The sequence below is a fragment of the Chondrus crispus genome, genomic scaffold (assembly GCF_000350225.1).
Source record: "Chondrus crispus Stackhouse genomic scaffold, scaffold_123, whole genome shotgun sequence".
Lineage (NCBI taxonomy): Eukaryota > Rhodophyta > Florideophyceae > Gigartinales > Gigartinaceae > Chondrus > Chondrus crispus.
The window spans coordinates 107,593-124,742 of NW_005178989.1; the positions used below are offsets into that span (position 1 = coordinate 107,593).

A 17,150-nucleotide genomic window follows, 5' to 3' on the forward strand; every position below is an offset into this window, starting at 1 on the left:
TGCGGGGGAGGGGATTGTGGGGGTGGCGGCGGTGGGGATTGCGGCGGTGGGGATGGCGGTGGTGGGGACGGGTAGCATGGGAGCAAAGAGGCAAGGTGTCGGCAGTGGGGATGGCGGTGGGGATGGCGGTGGTGGGGGACGTGTGGCATGGGAGCTAAGAAACAAGGTGTTGACATCCCGATGTTGACATCCTGATGTCAGCATCAGGATGGATGTCAACATCAGGAGATCCCCCACGGATCTCATGAGGTGAGTTGGAAACACGTGTACCCTTCAGAAGGGGTACAGAAGGGTACATCTAAGAGTATGATATACTGTACAGTAAAGTTATGAGATATTGCTTTTACAGTACCGGTACAGTATACTCCTGTGTACTCTTACACGTTTGCCACGTATTACAGTTGTACAGTGAAGGGCGCTTGGAGAACAAGAGAGATGCCGCACACCGTACCGTAGTGGCATGGCCGGGCCACGTACCCGTAAAAAGCTCTTATCTCGGAGACCTTGTGGAGTGATAGGTGACACGATGATAGGCGCGACACCTAAAAAGCTCTATCTCGGAGACCCTGTGGAGTGATAGGTGCGACTTGCCCCCCTCCGTACCGCACAGTTACATAATAGCTGCGTTCGTGGAGGGTTACATAATAGCTGCGTTCGTGGAGGGCGCGCTGTAATTTATCCTGATCACTTTCCCAATTGGTCACCCTACTCACGCCCCACCCAATTGCGGCCGTGCACAGTGCCATTCTTACAGTTTCGCCACGCCGTCCACCCACGTACAGTACTTGACGACGTTAACTTGACCAAGTCGCCAGCCCGTTCGCGTCCTCTCGAGGCCAGCCCAATAAGAGGCAGTAAATTACGGGTAAATTACGGTATCCGCTTGTGTTTTCGCTACAGTACGGCCTGCCTGCATTGTTGTCCCTTCTCGTCGACGAGCTCCTACAGTACAGCTCGCTTCACGCCGTACCCTTTGGTACAGTATATTCGCATCCCACCAAACCGTGCCGGTCGCACACGTCTTCCGCTCACCATCTCAGCCTCCCCCTATGGCGACCTGACCGCCCTCCGCCGCCCCCCTCAACAGCCGTCATGATGCAGAAAATGAAAGTCACTACGTCGCTATGGGGGGGGGAAAAGAAGGCCGTCCACCGCAAGGACGCCTCGCACGCCGAGACGGCAGCCGTCCTCACAGCCTGGAAGAGGGACCTCAACGACCTTCTCGCTGTCCTAGCCGACAACGAGGTTGCGTGGGGCAAAATCTTCCAGTCGTACGACCGTCTCTCCGTCTCCGCTCGCGCGCTCTACGCCTCGGTCGAGGTCGAAGCCCACACCTGCATGGCCGCGCTCCAGCGCGGCCGCGCCCACGCCAACCCGGGGAGCGGCACGCGCGCGGAGGCCGCGCGCACCGACGTCGCAAAAGTCAAGCACGACATCCGCACCCTGCTGGCCGACATCCACAGCGCGGACACTGTTCGCGCCAACCGCTTCGAGGCCGCCAAGGCCCACACCGCCCACAAGGACAAGAAGGACGCACACGACAAGGCCCTCGCCCTGGACCGCCTCACCCTCGAGCTCTACTCCGCCATGGAGACCATCGACCAGGCCCGCCTGCTCGTCGTCGACCGCGCCGTCCTCGCCCTCCTGCACCTGCAGAACGCCTACTTCGTCGCAAACCCCGTGCGAGAGGCCCTGGCCAAGTGCGACCACGTCAAGCTCGGGCAGCGCGACATCCGCCGCGACGGCTCCGTCTCCTGGGTCGACCGCCGCCCGCCAAAACTCACCAACGAGGACGACGACGCGCTCAACCGCGCCATGTCGAAGAGCACCTCGGCCCTCCCGGGCGCGTCATCCGCCTCACTTCAGCTGCCCTCGCAGTCATGCCCGGCGCTTCCCACCCTCGCCAGACCGAGCTCGCCCCCTCCGAAGGGCGGCTCGCCACGGGGCCCGCCGTCAGCCCTCTCGTCGTCACCCTTCTCGTCCGCGCACACCAGCCCCCTGTCAGCGCCCGACGCTGCCCCGCCCTCCGCTCCCGCGCCGCCCAACCCTCGCTTCATCCACCGTCACCCTAAGGAAATGCCCGGCCATGCGCGCCCGTTCATCCCTCCAGGGAGGATGCCCGACCATTCTGCGCAGGCCCTTCCTGGCTCGTTCAACTCGCCGCCATACCAAACCCGGCCTGCCCCGCTTGCAGTGCCTCCCGACTGGCAGTCCCCTGTGTCACAGAACAGCACGCCGTCGCCCGGGCAGCCGCAGCTGTATCCCTACCCGCACGTGCCTACAAACCCTCCGGCGGTGGCGCCGCAAAGGCCGCAGGCGCCGCCCGCGACGTCCTCCTTCCCGCCGCAGAGGCAGCATTCGTCGAAAAGCTCCACAGAGTCGAGCAGCACACCGCCGCAGAGCATTCCGCCGTCGCCGAGTCTGTCGCAGACGATGGATCGCCCGAGTTCCGGGCCATCGGTCAGCCCTGCTGGAAAGCCCGCGCCGCCGGTTTTCGCCCCCGGATATGTGCAGGGCGCGCCCGTGGCGACTGCCGCACCGGTGCGGCCTCTGGAGAGCGCGGCACAACTGGCGCCGCGGCCTGCGCCGCAGGGCCCGGGGCCACAAGCGACTTCTGGGGCGAGCACCGCAGCGCCGTACGCACATCCCCCACCCCCACACCATGGCCCGCACCCGCCGACTCCATCTCAAGTCGTAGCGCATCCCCCAACTCCGCCTCAAGACATTGCGCACCCCCCAACTCCCCCTCAAGTCATGGCGCACCCGCCGACCCCACCTCAAGACGTGGCACACACCCCCACACAACCTCAAGCGGTGGCACACCCCCCAACTCAACCCCAAGCCGTGGCACACCCCCCAGCTCCACCTCAAGTCGTGGCGCACCCCTCGACTGCCCCTCAAGGCATGGCGCACCCCTCAACTCAAGGAAGGCCGCAACAGACCACTCCCCCTCAGCACACACCACAGCCAGTCGTTGCTCCCCAAAGTACGCACCAACCCACTGCTACTGCCCACGATATGCCGCAGCCTGGAGCGTCAGTGCAAAGTATGCCACAACAGGGAAGCATATCGAATATGCTGGAGTACCCGGGAAAGTCGCAACTTTGCCCACCACCGCGTGCGTCCATGGGACTTTCTTATCAAGGAACCCCTCAACGAACTCCGCAACCTCCTCCGCAGCAGCCTACCAGACCAGCTGTACCTCCCCCTCCGCAGTATTTGCCACCTCCGCCGCCCACAGGAGTGAGTATGCAAGGACAACCAGGGCAGCAATTTTCGCCAAACATGCAAGGGCAATCAGTGCACCAATATGGCACCACTATGCAAGGGCATGCAGGGCAACAACTTGGGCCGAACATGTATGCAAGCCCTCCCACGCATCCAAAACTGAATGCAGCCACGCCGCAAAATCTCGCACCGCCTCACTCGCAGCCTCAGCCCAACGCACCTGCCAACCAGTACAGGCCAAACCCTGGGCCCGCGCAGTCAAATGCCAGCGCGCCGGACGTGTTCACCGGCCCCCAGATCCCCGTTCCTTACGTGCAGACAGCGCCCGCTTCCATGCCACAGCCACAACAACGACGGCCACCTCAGATGCAAGCCCAAGCCCCAGCTCAGCAACAACACGGGGGACACCAGTACGGGAACCAGACGCGACCGGGCGGGGGGATGGCTGCGTATCAGACAGCCCCCTTCCCCACACCCTTGCCAGGGACAGCGCCTGCTCAGCAGCAGAGGCCGTCCTACCCCGCACATGTTCAAAATATAGGACCAGCACCGCCTGCACCGCCGCAGATGCCGCAGATGCCGCAGATGCCGCAGATGCCGCCTTTCCCACCACCTGGACAAGGGATAGCGCCTGCACAACAGCAGATGCAGCCAGTTGCACAGCAAACGCAGTATTCCAGTGGGGGGTATGGCAGTGCAACTGGCTCGTTTGCGCCGCAGCAGACGACTCCTGTGGCACAACAGATGCCATATCCGAACGTTGCGTATGGCCAAACAAGTGGTATGCCGACAAGGCTGCAGCAGATGATGTATCCAAATGGTGCCTATGGCAATGTGAATGGGGCAGGTGCAACGGGTTATACGGCACCGCAGATGCAAGTCCCAAACGGCCAATATGGCACAGGAAACGCTATGGGTGCTTCTGGGTATCCGCAGCAGCAGACGCAGTACAGGCAGGCAGGCTACAGCAAAGCGACGGCAGGGCACGGGGCACAGGCGGTTTCGTCAGTGCTCACGCAAGTGGGGAAAGCGGGGGTGGGGCAACTACTTGGGCCAATGGGAAAAATGCTTGTACCCAACAAGGACTCGAAGAGTCTGCTTAAAGCGGGTGCCAAGCTGCTGAATGGCAAGAAGAAGAGTGGGAATTCGATCGAGGTTAATTACGGGGATTCGAACGTATATGTGGGTGACGGCGACGGTGGTGGTGAGTTTGACGCTGGTGGTGATGAGTTTGACGTTGGTGGTGGTGGTGAGTTTGACGTTGGTGGTGGTGGTGACTTCGACTTTGGAGGCTGTGACGGTTTTGACGTTAGCTTTGAATGATGTGAGACTAAGAGGAAGTAAGATTTGGAGTAGTTTACAGTGAGTTGTGAGCAGGGAGTGGGGGTGGATGGATTTTTGAGCTGCTCGATGGCTTTGTAGGGTCAAGGAAAGAGAAGAAAGAGAAGATCTTGATAAGATGTTGATATATCGACCATTAAGGTTCGACCATTAAGGTAATCTGTACAGTAGAGTAGATTCAAAGGTTGACTTTGCGCGTTGAGCGTAGCGCTACCATGGAATATACATAAAACGAACGAGAAATGGTTACGGTCTTGCGGAATGAGGGATAAGTAGCTCCCGTAGACGTGAGCATTAAGGAAACCGGAGATGTATGGATCTCTGCTCAAGGGAAACTCTAAAGAGAAACCTCTGAAAAACATAAAGATTTCGAAATGTTGCCGTCGTCGGCACTCTACAGTAATTGCTATGGATCTCTGCGCAAGGGAAACTCTAAAGAGAAACCGTGCCACTCCTACCACTCCTACGCTGTACTGTAAATTTGAACTGTGAGTTGACTTGTTACGTTGACTTCTTACAGAACCCGTCAAACGCTTACAGTATGACGTATCAGTTCCGGCGCATTGGATCAAGCAAGCGATATCAGCCTAGCTTTGTTCGTCGTCATAATCCGTACGCCGAGCTCCGGTTCACCGACGCACCGCTGCCGACCCCACTTCCCAGATGCCACGCGGTACGCTGATCGTGTTCGAAGGGCTGGATCGTTGCGGGAAGACGACGCAAACGCGCTTGTGCGTGGAGGGGCTGTCACGCACGGGTGTAAAGCTTGCGGCCGGGTTGCCGTGGCGGTTCCCGGATCGGACGACGCCGATCGGGGAGGTGCTGAATACGTACCTGACGAGCAAGACGGAACTGGGGGACGAGGCTGCGCATCTACTCTTCTCGGCCAACCGGTGGGAAAAGGCGGCAACGATACGCGAAGCGCTGGGCAGGGGCGAGACGGTGGTGTACGACCGGTACGCGTACTCAGGGGTGGCGTACTCCGTGGCCAAGGGGCTCGGGATGGAGTGGTGCCTCGCGGCGGACGAGGGGCTGCCCCGGCCGGACGTGGTCGTGTTTCTGGAGGTCGGCGTGGACGAGGCGAGGGGGAGAGAGGGGTTTGGGGGTGAGCGGTTTGAGGAAGCAGAGACGCAGAAGAGGGTCGGAGCGGTGTTTGATCGGCTCAAGGGGGAGGGGTGGAGCGTTGTGGAAGGGAGCGGGCGAATGGAGGAGGTGGCGGAGAGGGTTAAGGCGGTTGTGTGGCCGGTGGTTCAGGCGGTGACAGGAAGAGATGACGAGGTTGGGGAGCTTTGGGGGCAAGGGGTGAGGAAGCGACAGGGATGACACGTTGACACGTGGTTTAAACGTGTAATAGTTGTAAAACGCGGAGGCGGCGGGGGGGTGTTGAGCGGACGTGCTGGAGGCAGAATAACTTTTTCCTTCTCTGAAGCGCGGAAACGGCGATCGGTTGACCCAATGAGAGCGGGGACGCATATGCGCGTCACATTCTCGACAGCGCCGTGTGTACAGCGTTGGACAACATCTCACGGCCAGCCTGTCCACCCGTGCCGCTGTGGCGACCTCCCTATCTGGTTTTGCGGAACCACATCTTGTTGCCGAGCATCAGGCAAAGCTGCCGTAGCTCCGGCTTGCTTCAAGCTCCCCACCTCACCCGCCCCACCGCCCCACCGCCCCACCGCCCCGCACCACCGCAAGCCCCGCTGACCCCCCACGCAAAGAACCATGCAAGACGACTCCGCCACCGCCGCCGCCGACGCCGTGCTCGTCGCCGCCGCGCTCGAGCGCCCGCACTCCCATTACGCCGCATGCGCCGAGCAGCCGGACGTCGCAAAGGCCCTGGCCCAGTTCTCCTCGGAGCGCGACATCCGCAAGACGGGCAGGCTCGACCTCGTCACCTGGGTCCAGTACATCTGCGGCTTTGGCTACCCGGGCCCTACCGACGAGGCTTGGGCAAAGCTGTTCGCCGCGTGCCGCGTCCTGCCTATGCTGGCCACGGATTCCGACGTGCTGCGAGAACATGAGATTGCCGTCCTGCTCGCCTACGCCAAGATCAAGCCGGACAACGGAGATACCATGACGTCGGCACAGCTCGTCAAGCACCGCATCAAGCCGGCCGTCCTGGGGCGCACCGTCGCGCGCACGCCGGGCATTCTGCAACACATCCACGTCAAGTTTGAAAACTGGGCCCTGGGGCCGTTCTCGGACATGTTTTGCTCGTACTGCGTCTCCCTGTTCGGCCCGAGCGCGTACATGCCAGGCATTGATGACCTCCCGTTCAACCAGTCTGACATTGGTGATTCCATCCGTGAGTGCGCCGACGCGCATGCCAACACAAACCTCAAGACCTGGGCCAACGTTATCTGCAACATCCTGGATATTGAGCCCAACACCAACTCGCCGCGCGCCGAGCGCTTTGAGCTCAAGCTGCACGAGAAGAGAAAGTTTATGTACCAGCATATCTTCATCAAGATCTCTGAGCACTGGTTCAACCTCACCCAGTCGCGCGCCCTCATCCCGCAAGACAGGGACAGCCTGCACTACCGCGAGCAGCCCAGGGCCAAGAAGGCCAAAGTGGACAAGCTCCTGCCAGTGAGGGGCAAGCCGGACACCCAGCTGTGCCAGTTCATCAAGCGCGTCATCTCTGTTCCCACGGGGCGCCGAACCATTCCCCCATGGATGACAGTCGTGTCACACATCACCATCTGCGAGCTGCACAAACCTAGTACATACGGACAAGCCGGCCTGGAGTTCCTTCAGTCGGACGAGGTCCAGACGGACCTGGTCAAGCTTGTCTCTCCCGAGCAAGGGTGCGGGTTTACCCCATCCCGGACAAACGTGAGAATCGGGAGCTTCAACTCGGGTCTGATCGGCGCCGAGGTTTGTGGGGTGCCGCCAAGCCAGATGTGTCGTGCGCTGCGGCTGGAGCTGACCGTCGGGGTGCTGCCACCGCGTGCAGGATCAACGCGACCGCGGTTCGAAGTAACGGGAATCAAGAGCGCGACGTGGGTGGAGCTGAGCGCCGAGGAGGATAGCTGTGAGGTGTGCGAACCCGTGTCGGAAACGATGGGCGAGGAGGCTGGGCAGGAGGAGGAAGCAGGGACGAAGACCAATACAGGGGACCGACTGGAGCGATGGTTCGGGTCGTCGGGGATCGGCAAGTATCTATCGTTAGGGGACGGGTGCCACTGGGAGACATATGACCTGTGCGAGGGTATGACTAAGCACGTAATGCGGGTGACGGTGCCTGAGGATATGGGGCGGCGGGTGCGAGCTAAGGCGCGGACAGGAGAGTGGGTGCAGCGCAACGTGATGCAAGCGTATGAGCGTGAGAGGTGGAGCGAGGAGTCAACAGTGGCGTCCGAGTGTTCCGGGGTAGACTCCTCCTCGTCGGCGGAGATGGAAGTGGACAGCGGGGGGGCGAAGACGTATGAGGAGCCGGTCTGGATCGACTGTCACGCGGCGGCCAAGCTTACGTACATCGCCCCACCAGGCGTCGAGCTTTTCGCAGCGACGCCGAAGGACAACAGTATCTTTAAGAACTCGCCCTATTGGAAGGCACGAACGCCATAGGTTAGGTGTGCTGGTGCTTGCAGTATTTGCCGAAATGGAAGCTGGTTCTGCATGCTTGTAGATTATGATATGGCCACAAACCAATGCTCGAGAATATAAATCTAATCCCCCAAATCTACACTTTGACCCTAAATTTAAATGGCCTCTACAGTAACGTTGTCCGTAAAATAACGCGTTGTTTTTTTCCATTTGCCCACAAACTCGCTGGACGTAAAGTAAACCCGAGTTTGAAAAATCCCACCACGAGTTTTGCGGACTGACCTCCAGCAAGCAACCTGCCCGCAACAAACACAAGTCTGGTACAGTCAACCCTACGCATTAGTGCCGCCCTGTGTAAGGACTAATAATGCGGCACTAATTCGGAGCGGCACAATCAGAAAGCAGAATCACTACCCGGCCAGAACTCTGTTTGTTATTAGAGTCTGCTGTTGTTGCCTTTGACCCTGTCTCTCATGCCTAGCTTCTAGAAAAGCTCGTTTTGCGGACCTCAAGTGCGATAAGGCATTGCTCACATCGCACTGCACACCCAGACTCTCCAAAGACCCAAACAACCTTGCTAACACTACAGCACTCGGTACAGCCCGCCTCTCCGTAATTTCACACTCGCCTTCTGCCACACAATCATCCATCAGAGCATCATTGGCAGACTGATTCTGTAGCTCTCCACCATAATGTATTGAATCGCAAGCATCACTAATAGAAGTTTCTGCCACAAGCTCATTAGTCTCGATCTCAATCCATTCCTCCACATCTTTCCTGCAGAATTCTGCAGTTTCTGCAAGGCCGTCTTCTGGCACCAGGCTCAGTCGGGAGAGAAACCCTACTATACCATCCACCATAGATTTATCAATTTCTGTTTCATTTCGACCAACTTTCCGACCTGCAGCAGATGCCCAACCTCGATTTTCTGTGCAATCGTAAGGCGCGTACGCTTCGCTTTGGCGATCTTTTCAGGATTCATGTTAGGGTCTTTGAGTGAGGTGCCATCACCAATTGAGCTGAGGCGCATGAGGATTGGGCGATGACGACGTCGTGCATGACACGTGGCAGAATTTGTGTCTGCCGGTATTTGCGGCACTAATTCGAGGGTGGCAATAATGAAAGCGGCACTATTGCGCGTGCCCCCCCCCCCCCCCCCCCCCTGTACATCGTTGTGCCGTCGGACGGATCACGTGCACCTGGGCGAATACTCGCTGACGCGAATATTGTAGCCCGCCACAAGGATAGAATAGTTCTCAGTCGAAAGGGCGATGTGTTTCGTCTTCTTGACGGGCTGAGGGGGGGCCGTTTAGAGAGGACCGCTTTTTAGAAGCTTCTACTTGTCTGTCTTCTGCGATTGCTTTAGCGGCATATGTGGCAGATCTTGTGGTGCTTCGATCCGTTGATGGACTCTGGGTAGATGAAGTGATAGGGGCGTCCATGACGCAAACCGGTACGAACCGTGCAGTATGAGACTCGTTTGTGCTGATGCGAGAGCGGAAACCCCACTTCGCTTTCCTTCAAGACGGGTCGATCCGGCACTGCCGTACAGTAATCTGGCGGATGTGAAAACTCGTGGAAAACTCACATGTCCCGAGTTTTCGGTATGCTGTGAGTTTTGCAAAACTCGTCTGAAAATTTTGCAATCAGAAAATCCGGCCAAACTCGAGGCCAAAACACGTATTTTCGCGACTTTACGGACAACGTTAGTGAGTCCCCGCTCGACATGTCAGACGTCACCCCGCATTGCTGTTGAATGCCGATGCGGGACGCCACGCACGTATACACCCGTAATGATGCGCGTCTTTATTGCCGCGATGAGTACACGTGTTACGCAAAAGGTAAAAGGGGGGGTTGGTCAATTCTTGGACAAAAACATGAATGAACTCCTGGACAAAATCAAAAACTGCTCGTTTTAATAAAAAAGAAGAAATCTTACAAAAAACTGTAATCGAAAAAGGTAGGTAATAGAGGGTTTACCATACTTCGGACGACTAGACAGGCCGAGAATGCGCTTCAACTGGATACAACAGTCGACTGCGGTATATGCAAGAAAAGACTGTTCTGTAGTACACATTGTTTGCAAAAACCGCATTCCACTATTGCAAAAACTGAGCTTTTCTTACAACGACTGCATCCATTTTGTTAAAAAACTGGCAATACACTGTCAGATTTTCAAATAACAAAATGCCACACCTCTACACCGCCAACGAGGGCGTAAATCTCGCTTTAGAATGCGCGACGTAAGGCACAGTCACCACCAGGGTGTTCGAATTCCTCTGTCCTGGTAACTCAGGGGATTCGACGCAATACCGCGAGTAGATCGCGGTTTGCGCGGAGGGTGCACTCCAGCGGGAGTGAGCTAGAAGGAGAAAACAACAAGAAAAAGAAAGAAGAACGAAGAAGAAAGATAGCGTAGAAATGTAGAAAATAGTGCAAAAAGTAAAGTAAAAACAAGAAAAAGGATGACGACGAATGGCGCAGGTACCAGGCTTAGCCAACTAGATAGGAACCGTAGAGGATCCTACCAGAGATGGGGTACGATCACCTGGCGCCTCTTTACTGTAGCGCCTTTCGACACCCGACCTATATACACCGAGCGCCGTCGTCGGCGTCGGTTACTAAAATGAGTAATTACCAATTAACTATCGCCATTAAAATTTCCACTTGGCATTAGACGCTAATTAGCCTAGATACTTGTGAGCACCACGTATGTATACGTGTCATACACGTGTCGAACACGTATCATATACGTGTCATACGATTTTCATACACGTGTGTCCACGTATTGTACACGTGTGTCCACGTGTGGTACACGTGGGTGTCGACAGAATCGCACTGTCTGCACAGCGCCTCAGGCCGAAAGTGGACTATCGGCGATGTTGTGCTGTAAGGTGGTGTCTCCGTCAGTAGGAACGCGGGCGCCTACTGTTTCCCAAGGAATGTGGAGAGGTTGAGACTATGTTTGCTGCACTACGACCCTAGCTCGTAATGCACAGAATGGATTTCTTGAACCTTTACTGTTGCTGCTGAATAATCTACCGAAACGCAGCTGGATGGACGAATAGCTCCCTTATGTATCCTTACCCTATTGCGTACAGAAAGCGCGGATCCACGCGCTTGTTGGAGAATAGCTCGACCCTTCCGCATAATTGTTAAAGCCGATATAAAACCGTAGCTCTCGTTGCAGGGGTCAAATTGATCCCATCGTCTACTGTGCTGGGTACATGCATCATCATGTGTACACGCTGCTCTACGTGTACACATTGCTCTACACTCCGGGTTTTTTGGACGACGAAGCTACGGAAAGTCGGTCGAAATGACGTTGCATGGGGGATAAGTTTCGCCGGACGATGTCTTGTTGAGTGCTGTTCGTACTACCCATTGCTGGACCGGGATGTTCACTAGTCCTCTGTCCAATATATTTTCCAAAGCTTCGCAGCGTCCAGGTTTCGTTAACCCGTCGGCAGGATTGTCACTACCTCGGATCCATCCGACATCGGAAATTTCTTGAGATTCGTATGCTTCACGTGCTGCTCGTATGTCAATCATCAATCTTTTTTCGGTCGTTGATGTATTCTTGACAATAACTTTGAAGACGCTGTCACTGTCAATCATCATAATGAGAGGAACTTTAGCAGAAAGCATTGTTTCAAGGTCCGTCTTCAATAAAAAGGCCAGATCGAAGGCGTCGGCGAAAGCATATAGTTCAGCTCCCATGACCGAACGAACAACTCGCCTGCTTTTGTAACTGCTAAAATGAATTACATTACAGCGGTTCGTGTTATCACATAGAAGTATTAGATAGCCTAGCTGTGAGTGACTGGATGGAGTGTTGGCAAATGAACTGTCGCTGAAGACCTTGATCTTGAGATGGCTCTTGTTCAGACGATGCTGGATAAGGCCTCTGCCTCGGGAATGATGAATTCTTTTGATCAGCCTGTTGGTGTCGGTAATACAGTGGCGATTAAATTGGGCTTCGGTAACTTGTGCGAGTAAGTTGACGTCTGCAGAAACATCGGGACGTGTGTGGGTGAGCCAGGCGAGCTCTTGGCGCTTGGATCGGAACATAGGGAAGGTAGCATTTTGCGGCATGAAATTGATTTTGACGGCAAATTTGGATTGGTGCATTACATATCCGTCTTTTGTATCTTCTATTTCGATACCAGCAAAAGTGAAAGGTGTGTATGTCCGCGCTTTGGACTCGAAAGTTCGTTCAGTTTTCCTTGAATGTTCTTCAAATGAGTTGTTTCCTGCTGCAAGGGTGTCGTCCACGTGTGTGCCAATTATCCCATGCAGTTGTCCGTGTATCTTTTTAATGAAAAGAGATAGATCTCCTGCGGTTGGCATCATGCAGAGGTCGTCTCTCAAGTGGCGAGAGAAGGTTGCATGCCAGTAGTCGCCGGCATCGCTTAGACCATAAAGAGGCTTAAGCAGATGTAGTAGCTGATCTTTGCGCAGTCCAAATTCCTTGTTCGGGCGTACATAGACTTCCCTCATGAGTTTTTCTGCAGACTGCAAATACGATTGCGATACATCTTGTGACCACAAAGAGAAGCCAAAAATGGACGCCAGGGCGACTAAAACACGTATCGAGTTTTGCTTCAGATTCGTAGAGTTATGGACGAGCATATTTTTCTCAATGTCCGTGTGGCCCCGGACTACGAAACGTGCCTTATATACTTCGTCGTGTGTACCACTGTTCTTTATCGACAGAACGAATCTACCGCCGAGGATATTTGGATTTCGAATATGTTTAATATCCTCATAGCAAACGATTTCGTATACCCCTCGATGAGCCAACCCTTCAAGCTCCTTGGCTTTGGCGGTTTGAAAAGAATCGCTGGATCTACGTGGGTCTCGAGGATGGAGGACTTCGGTGATGTATGCGTGGTGTCCGGATCCTCCTTTGGATGTGAAGTGGGATGTAGCCTGCAGCAAGCGCTCGATTTCCTTGTCACCGGATGTTACGGGGTCAGGTAACACCTGCGACAGGTTGAAATGTTTGAGAGCTCCGTCCACGTGCACAAAAACTTCCTTTTCGTGGATTTTGTGTACTGTGTAGGGTCCAGTCCACGCTTTCCTTCTCTCTTGGTAGACAAACACACGATCGCCCGGAGTTACCAAATATCGAGTGGCGGGGGGAAGCTTCGCTCGGAGGGCTTGCTGAATACGTAAGCGGGATGTCATAGTTGACATTTCTCTACGCGCAGTCTCTAGCGCACGCATTCGGTGCTCTTGATCCGGTAACGAAGACGACGGCGTAGGGAATCGGGGTAGCATTCCATAAACGAGCAAGGACGGAACGAGACCTTCAGGGCCTGACGTGTCGTTGATCCCCTTGACTGCGTAGCGCAGGGCGAGTTCGGGATCAATGGATGGGTGCGCATACCTGATGGAACGGAAGACGCGACGCAGCGGACCGTGGTAGCGCTCTCCTACACCGATTGAATTGTGCGAGGCGACACCAGATAGTTGTAGTTCAATTCCTACGTCTTCCGTGCACTTTCGCCAGTAGTTCGATGTAAAAATAGAGCCTTGATCTGCTCGTATTTTGGACGGAAATCCTGCATACATACTTGCCCATGCCTCGACAAAGGCTTCCCAAACATCTGCGGCTGATTCTCCCTTCAATGGAATGGCGTTCTGATAGTGGGTATGCGTGTCCACTATGTGTAAAATGGGAGTGCGATCGATGAACATGAGGTCGAGGGCAACTTCTTGAATGAAGATGATGTTTTCATCGGGTATTGAGACTCTAAAGCGATACGGTTTCATTGTGAAGAGTTTGCAGGACCGGCATGCTCTAGATATGTCATCCAGCGTTTGGCGCGTCTGAGGAGAAAGCTCTTGCGGTCTTGCTCTTTTGACTAAATTGTATAGCTTCTCAGCACTGGGGTGAAAAAAGTGTTCATGCAGTTTTTGGAGCTCCTTCCGTGTAAACAGTATTGATGCAGTAGTCCAAGGTAGAAAAAGATGCCCACGCTTGCGTTCTAGAGGCAGAAACCATTTTCCAGACCCATGGACAAGCCGGTTATGGACATTGTCGACGTATATATTTGCCTTGTCTAGGACGTCAAGCCCTATGAGCAGTGGGATATCGGCGTCAACAACATCGATAGAGAGCGAAATGAAGGAGTTCTGATCGGACGGCATTCGAAATGTCATATGGCCAAGACTGTGTCGTGATCCGTCCCCGAATTTAAACGTATAGGGGGATGGTGCAAGATTGAGTTTCTGGGTGGTCATTCAGCAGTATGCTTGTGCTTGGTTAAGGCCGCACACTGACTTTTCTGCCCCAGGATCCATGCATCCTCCTTCGAATTTTATTTTGGAGTAGATATGGATCATCGGCTTGCGTGCCAAAATATTGGGACTTTGTTTGACGATGTATGCAGAAAAAGGCGATAGAGAGGGTAATGAAGAAGGATCTGCTACTGCCATTGACGCGGCGCGAGCATGGATTCCCTTAGCACATTTTTGATCGAAAGACGTTGTTGTCGTCCGTGAATGTTTCTCAGGTGGTGGTTTGGGCCTTGGTTTGGGGATATTTCGGCCATGAATACCCCCGGTTAGAAACCCTCGTCAGAAGAGTCAAGGTCTTTGTCACCGGCTCCGCCCGGCACGTATGCATATTCTTCGTACTTCCTCTCATGTCTTCTGGAATGACTTTGAGACTTTGGTTCAAAAGTGCCCTTTCGAGCATTTTCACGGAACCAATTTCGAGCAAGAGCTTTGTTTTTCTTAATTCTCTCATGGTTACGCGGGTGCGGGCAGGAGTTTAAGCGACAATCCTTCTTTAGACAATTCCAGCAACTTCCCACAAATGGCGGGGTTTTCATTGGTTGATCGTGTGCATGGGCCTGGTGATTGTTTTGCTGTTTTGGTCTAAAAGATGAAGAGCTCATCGGAGGGCGACCATAACGACCTTGTCCTGCGAAATGTACTTCGCTGCAGTCCTCAGAGATATTTACTGAGGGATCATTTCTCCATCTGGACTGCCGAAGCGTAGCCTCATCGCGGCGGATAGATTTGCTCGTCTCCAATCTTTGCGCCCCAATAGAGAACTGTCTATCAGCGTGCTCGGCATTGAAAAGTTCATCTGCCAGCTGTCTATAGTTCAGTAGTTTGGTGTGGGTCTGCATCAAAACAGACCTCGCCCACGGGACTCCTTGCACGGCGTTTTCGAGGAATTTTCGTTTGCGTCTATCAGACCGGTCCTCTTTGTGCGCCATTGGTGCAAGGCGATCAATTTCTTTGATAAGAGAATCAAGAGCGTATCTATACGGTTTTCCATCGTTTCTCAACAAAGAAATGTGGAGGTCTTCCAACCTGTCCGTCATTTCTTCCATTTTAGTGATGGATGCGTATCTGTCATTGAATTTCCCGACACATTCTCCCCAGCTGCGGAACCTACCCTTCACCTGCTCCTTGAAGTAGATAAGAGCATCTCCAGCAAGGGAATAGTGTAGATAGCACTCGCGGTCATTGGGGGAAATCCTGAAGTCATTGCAATAATCCATAAAGGTTGAAATATGATCACTCCGATTTTCCTCGAGATCCCCTCTAAACTTTTCACGCTGAGACCGGTATCTGGAAGCAAAAAACGAGGCTCTTTTGTTCTCATACTGTTCGGTGCCATGTGCTGAACTTTCGGACCCTCTTGATCCTGCTTGTCCGCCATTCACCGGTGAATTGGGGAATAGGTGCCGAACAGGATTATTAAGGTTACCTGGTGTCATTTGTGGAGACTTTGGCATGAAATCCCCATTCCGACAGGCGTCCAGATAGGCCAAGGCCTGCCTACGCTGCATTGATAGATCGTCACCGCTCCAAATTGCTGCAATAACTCTTCTTGCAATCAAGCTTCCAGTCTCTTGATTCTGAGGGATTGTCACTCCCTTCCCTTGTAAAAAAATCCTGATCCGTTAATAAATTTCGTAGTTGAATACGATTTCCGGATGAACGAACTGCATATGTGATACGTCTTCTCGAATAACGGACAGGAGAGTTTCGCCTTCTAGAGAAGGCTCAGCACATGCATATCCTTTGAACAAATTTTCCAAACCTTTCTGCATGTCATTATGCAGGACAATATTGCCCCATGGGCTCTCACTTCGTAAAGGCATTGTAGTACCTTTCCAGGACAAACGGCGTCTGACTTAATTCGCGAATGTCGACAGAATCGCACTGTCTGCACAGCGCCTCAGGCCGAAAGTGGACTATCGGCGATGTTGTGCTGTAAGGTGGTGTCTCCGTCAGTAGGAACGCGGGCGCCTACTGTTTCCCAAGGAATGTGGAGAGGTTGAGACTATGTTTGCTGCACTACGACCCTAGCTCGTAATGCACAGAATGGATTTCTTGAACCTTTACTGTTGCTGCTGAATAATCTACCGAAACGCAGCTGGATGGACGAATAGCTCCCTTATGTATCCTTACCCTATTGCGTACAGAAAGCGCGGATCCACGCGCTTGTTGGAGAATAGCTCGACCCTTCCGCATAATTGTTAAAGCCGATATAAAACCGTAGCTCTCGTTGCAGGGGTCAAATTGATCCCATCGTCTACTGTGCTGGGTACATGCATCATCATGTGTACACGCTGCTCTACGTGTACACATTGCTCTACAGTGGGGTACCTTCCCAAGTGTGCGCGCACAGTACACGTGTGGTATCATCCAAAGTGTACGCGTACACTTTGGATGAGCACACGTGTGACACACGTGTCAAAGGCGGGGAGCGCGGCCCCACGACGACGGTGACCAGGCGTACAGTACAGGGTCACTGCACTACAGAACTGTCTCATAGTGCAACGGAAAGAGTTTCCCTCGAGAGCCAACTTCAAGGCAGCGAGCTAAGACGTAAGTGGGCAGGATCTGGAGCACAAACGGATCCGAAATGCGCACAAACTGGTTAGGACCCGTCTTAGTCTCTCGGAGGCGCAAGCCAGCAAGATATGGTAGACCCCAATGCAGAAGTCGGGTATCACCTGGAAGCGCAATGTATTGGACGGTTAAGTTAAGAAGTTCGTTTG

At 54.2% G+C, this 17,150-nt stretch overlaps 4 protein-coding genes; 3 read left to right on the forward strand and 1 right to left on the reverse strand.

Moving 5' to 3' along the window:
• Positions 1 to 3,285: 3,285 nt before the first annotated feature.
• Positions 3,286 to 4,826, forward strand: CHC_T00002058001 (hypothetical protein). XM_005713024.1 is given in 2 exon segments: positions 3,286 to 4,551; positions 4,552 to 4,826. The coding sequence occupies 1 exon segment, from the start codon at positions 3,286 to 3,288 to the stop codon at positions 4,549 to 4,551; it is 1,266 nt and encodes a 421-aa protein (XP_005713081.1). The 3' UTR covers positions 4,552 to 4,826.
• A 406-nt stretch (positions 4,827 to 5,232) lies between these two features.
• Positions 5,233 to 5,892, forward strand: CHC_T00002059001 (hypothetical protein). The gene has a single exon (XM_005713025.1). The coding sequence runs from the start codon at positions 5,233 to 5,235 to the stop codon at positions 5,890 to 5,892; it is 660 nt and encodes a 219-aa protein (XP_005713082.1).
• Positions 5,893 to 6,291: 399 nt separating this feature from the next.
• On the forward strand, positions 6,292 to 8,253 carry CHC_T00002060001 (hypothetical protein). XM_005713026.1 is given in 2 exon segments: positions 6,292 to 8,139; positions 8,140 to 8,253. The coding sequence occupies 1 exon segment, from the start codon at positions 6,292 to 6,294 to the stop codon at positions 8,137 to 8,139; it is 1,848 nt and encodes a 615-aa protein (XP_005713083.1). The 3' UTR covers positions 8,140 to 8,253.
• Positions 8,254 to 16,443: 8,190 nt separating this feature from the next.
• On the reverse strand, positions 16,444 to 16,737 carry CHC_T00002061001 (hypothetical protein). Its single transcript, XM_005713027.1, has one exon. It carries the CDS (start codon positions 16,735 to 16,737, stop codon positions 16,444 to 16,446), a length of 294 nt encoding a protein of 97 aa, XP_005713084.1.
• Between the last annotated feature and the right edge of the window lie 413 nt (positions 16,738 to 17,150).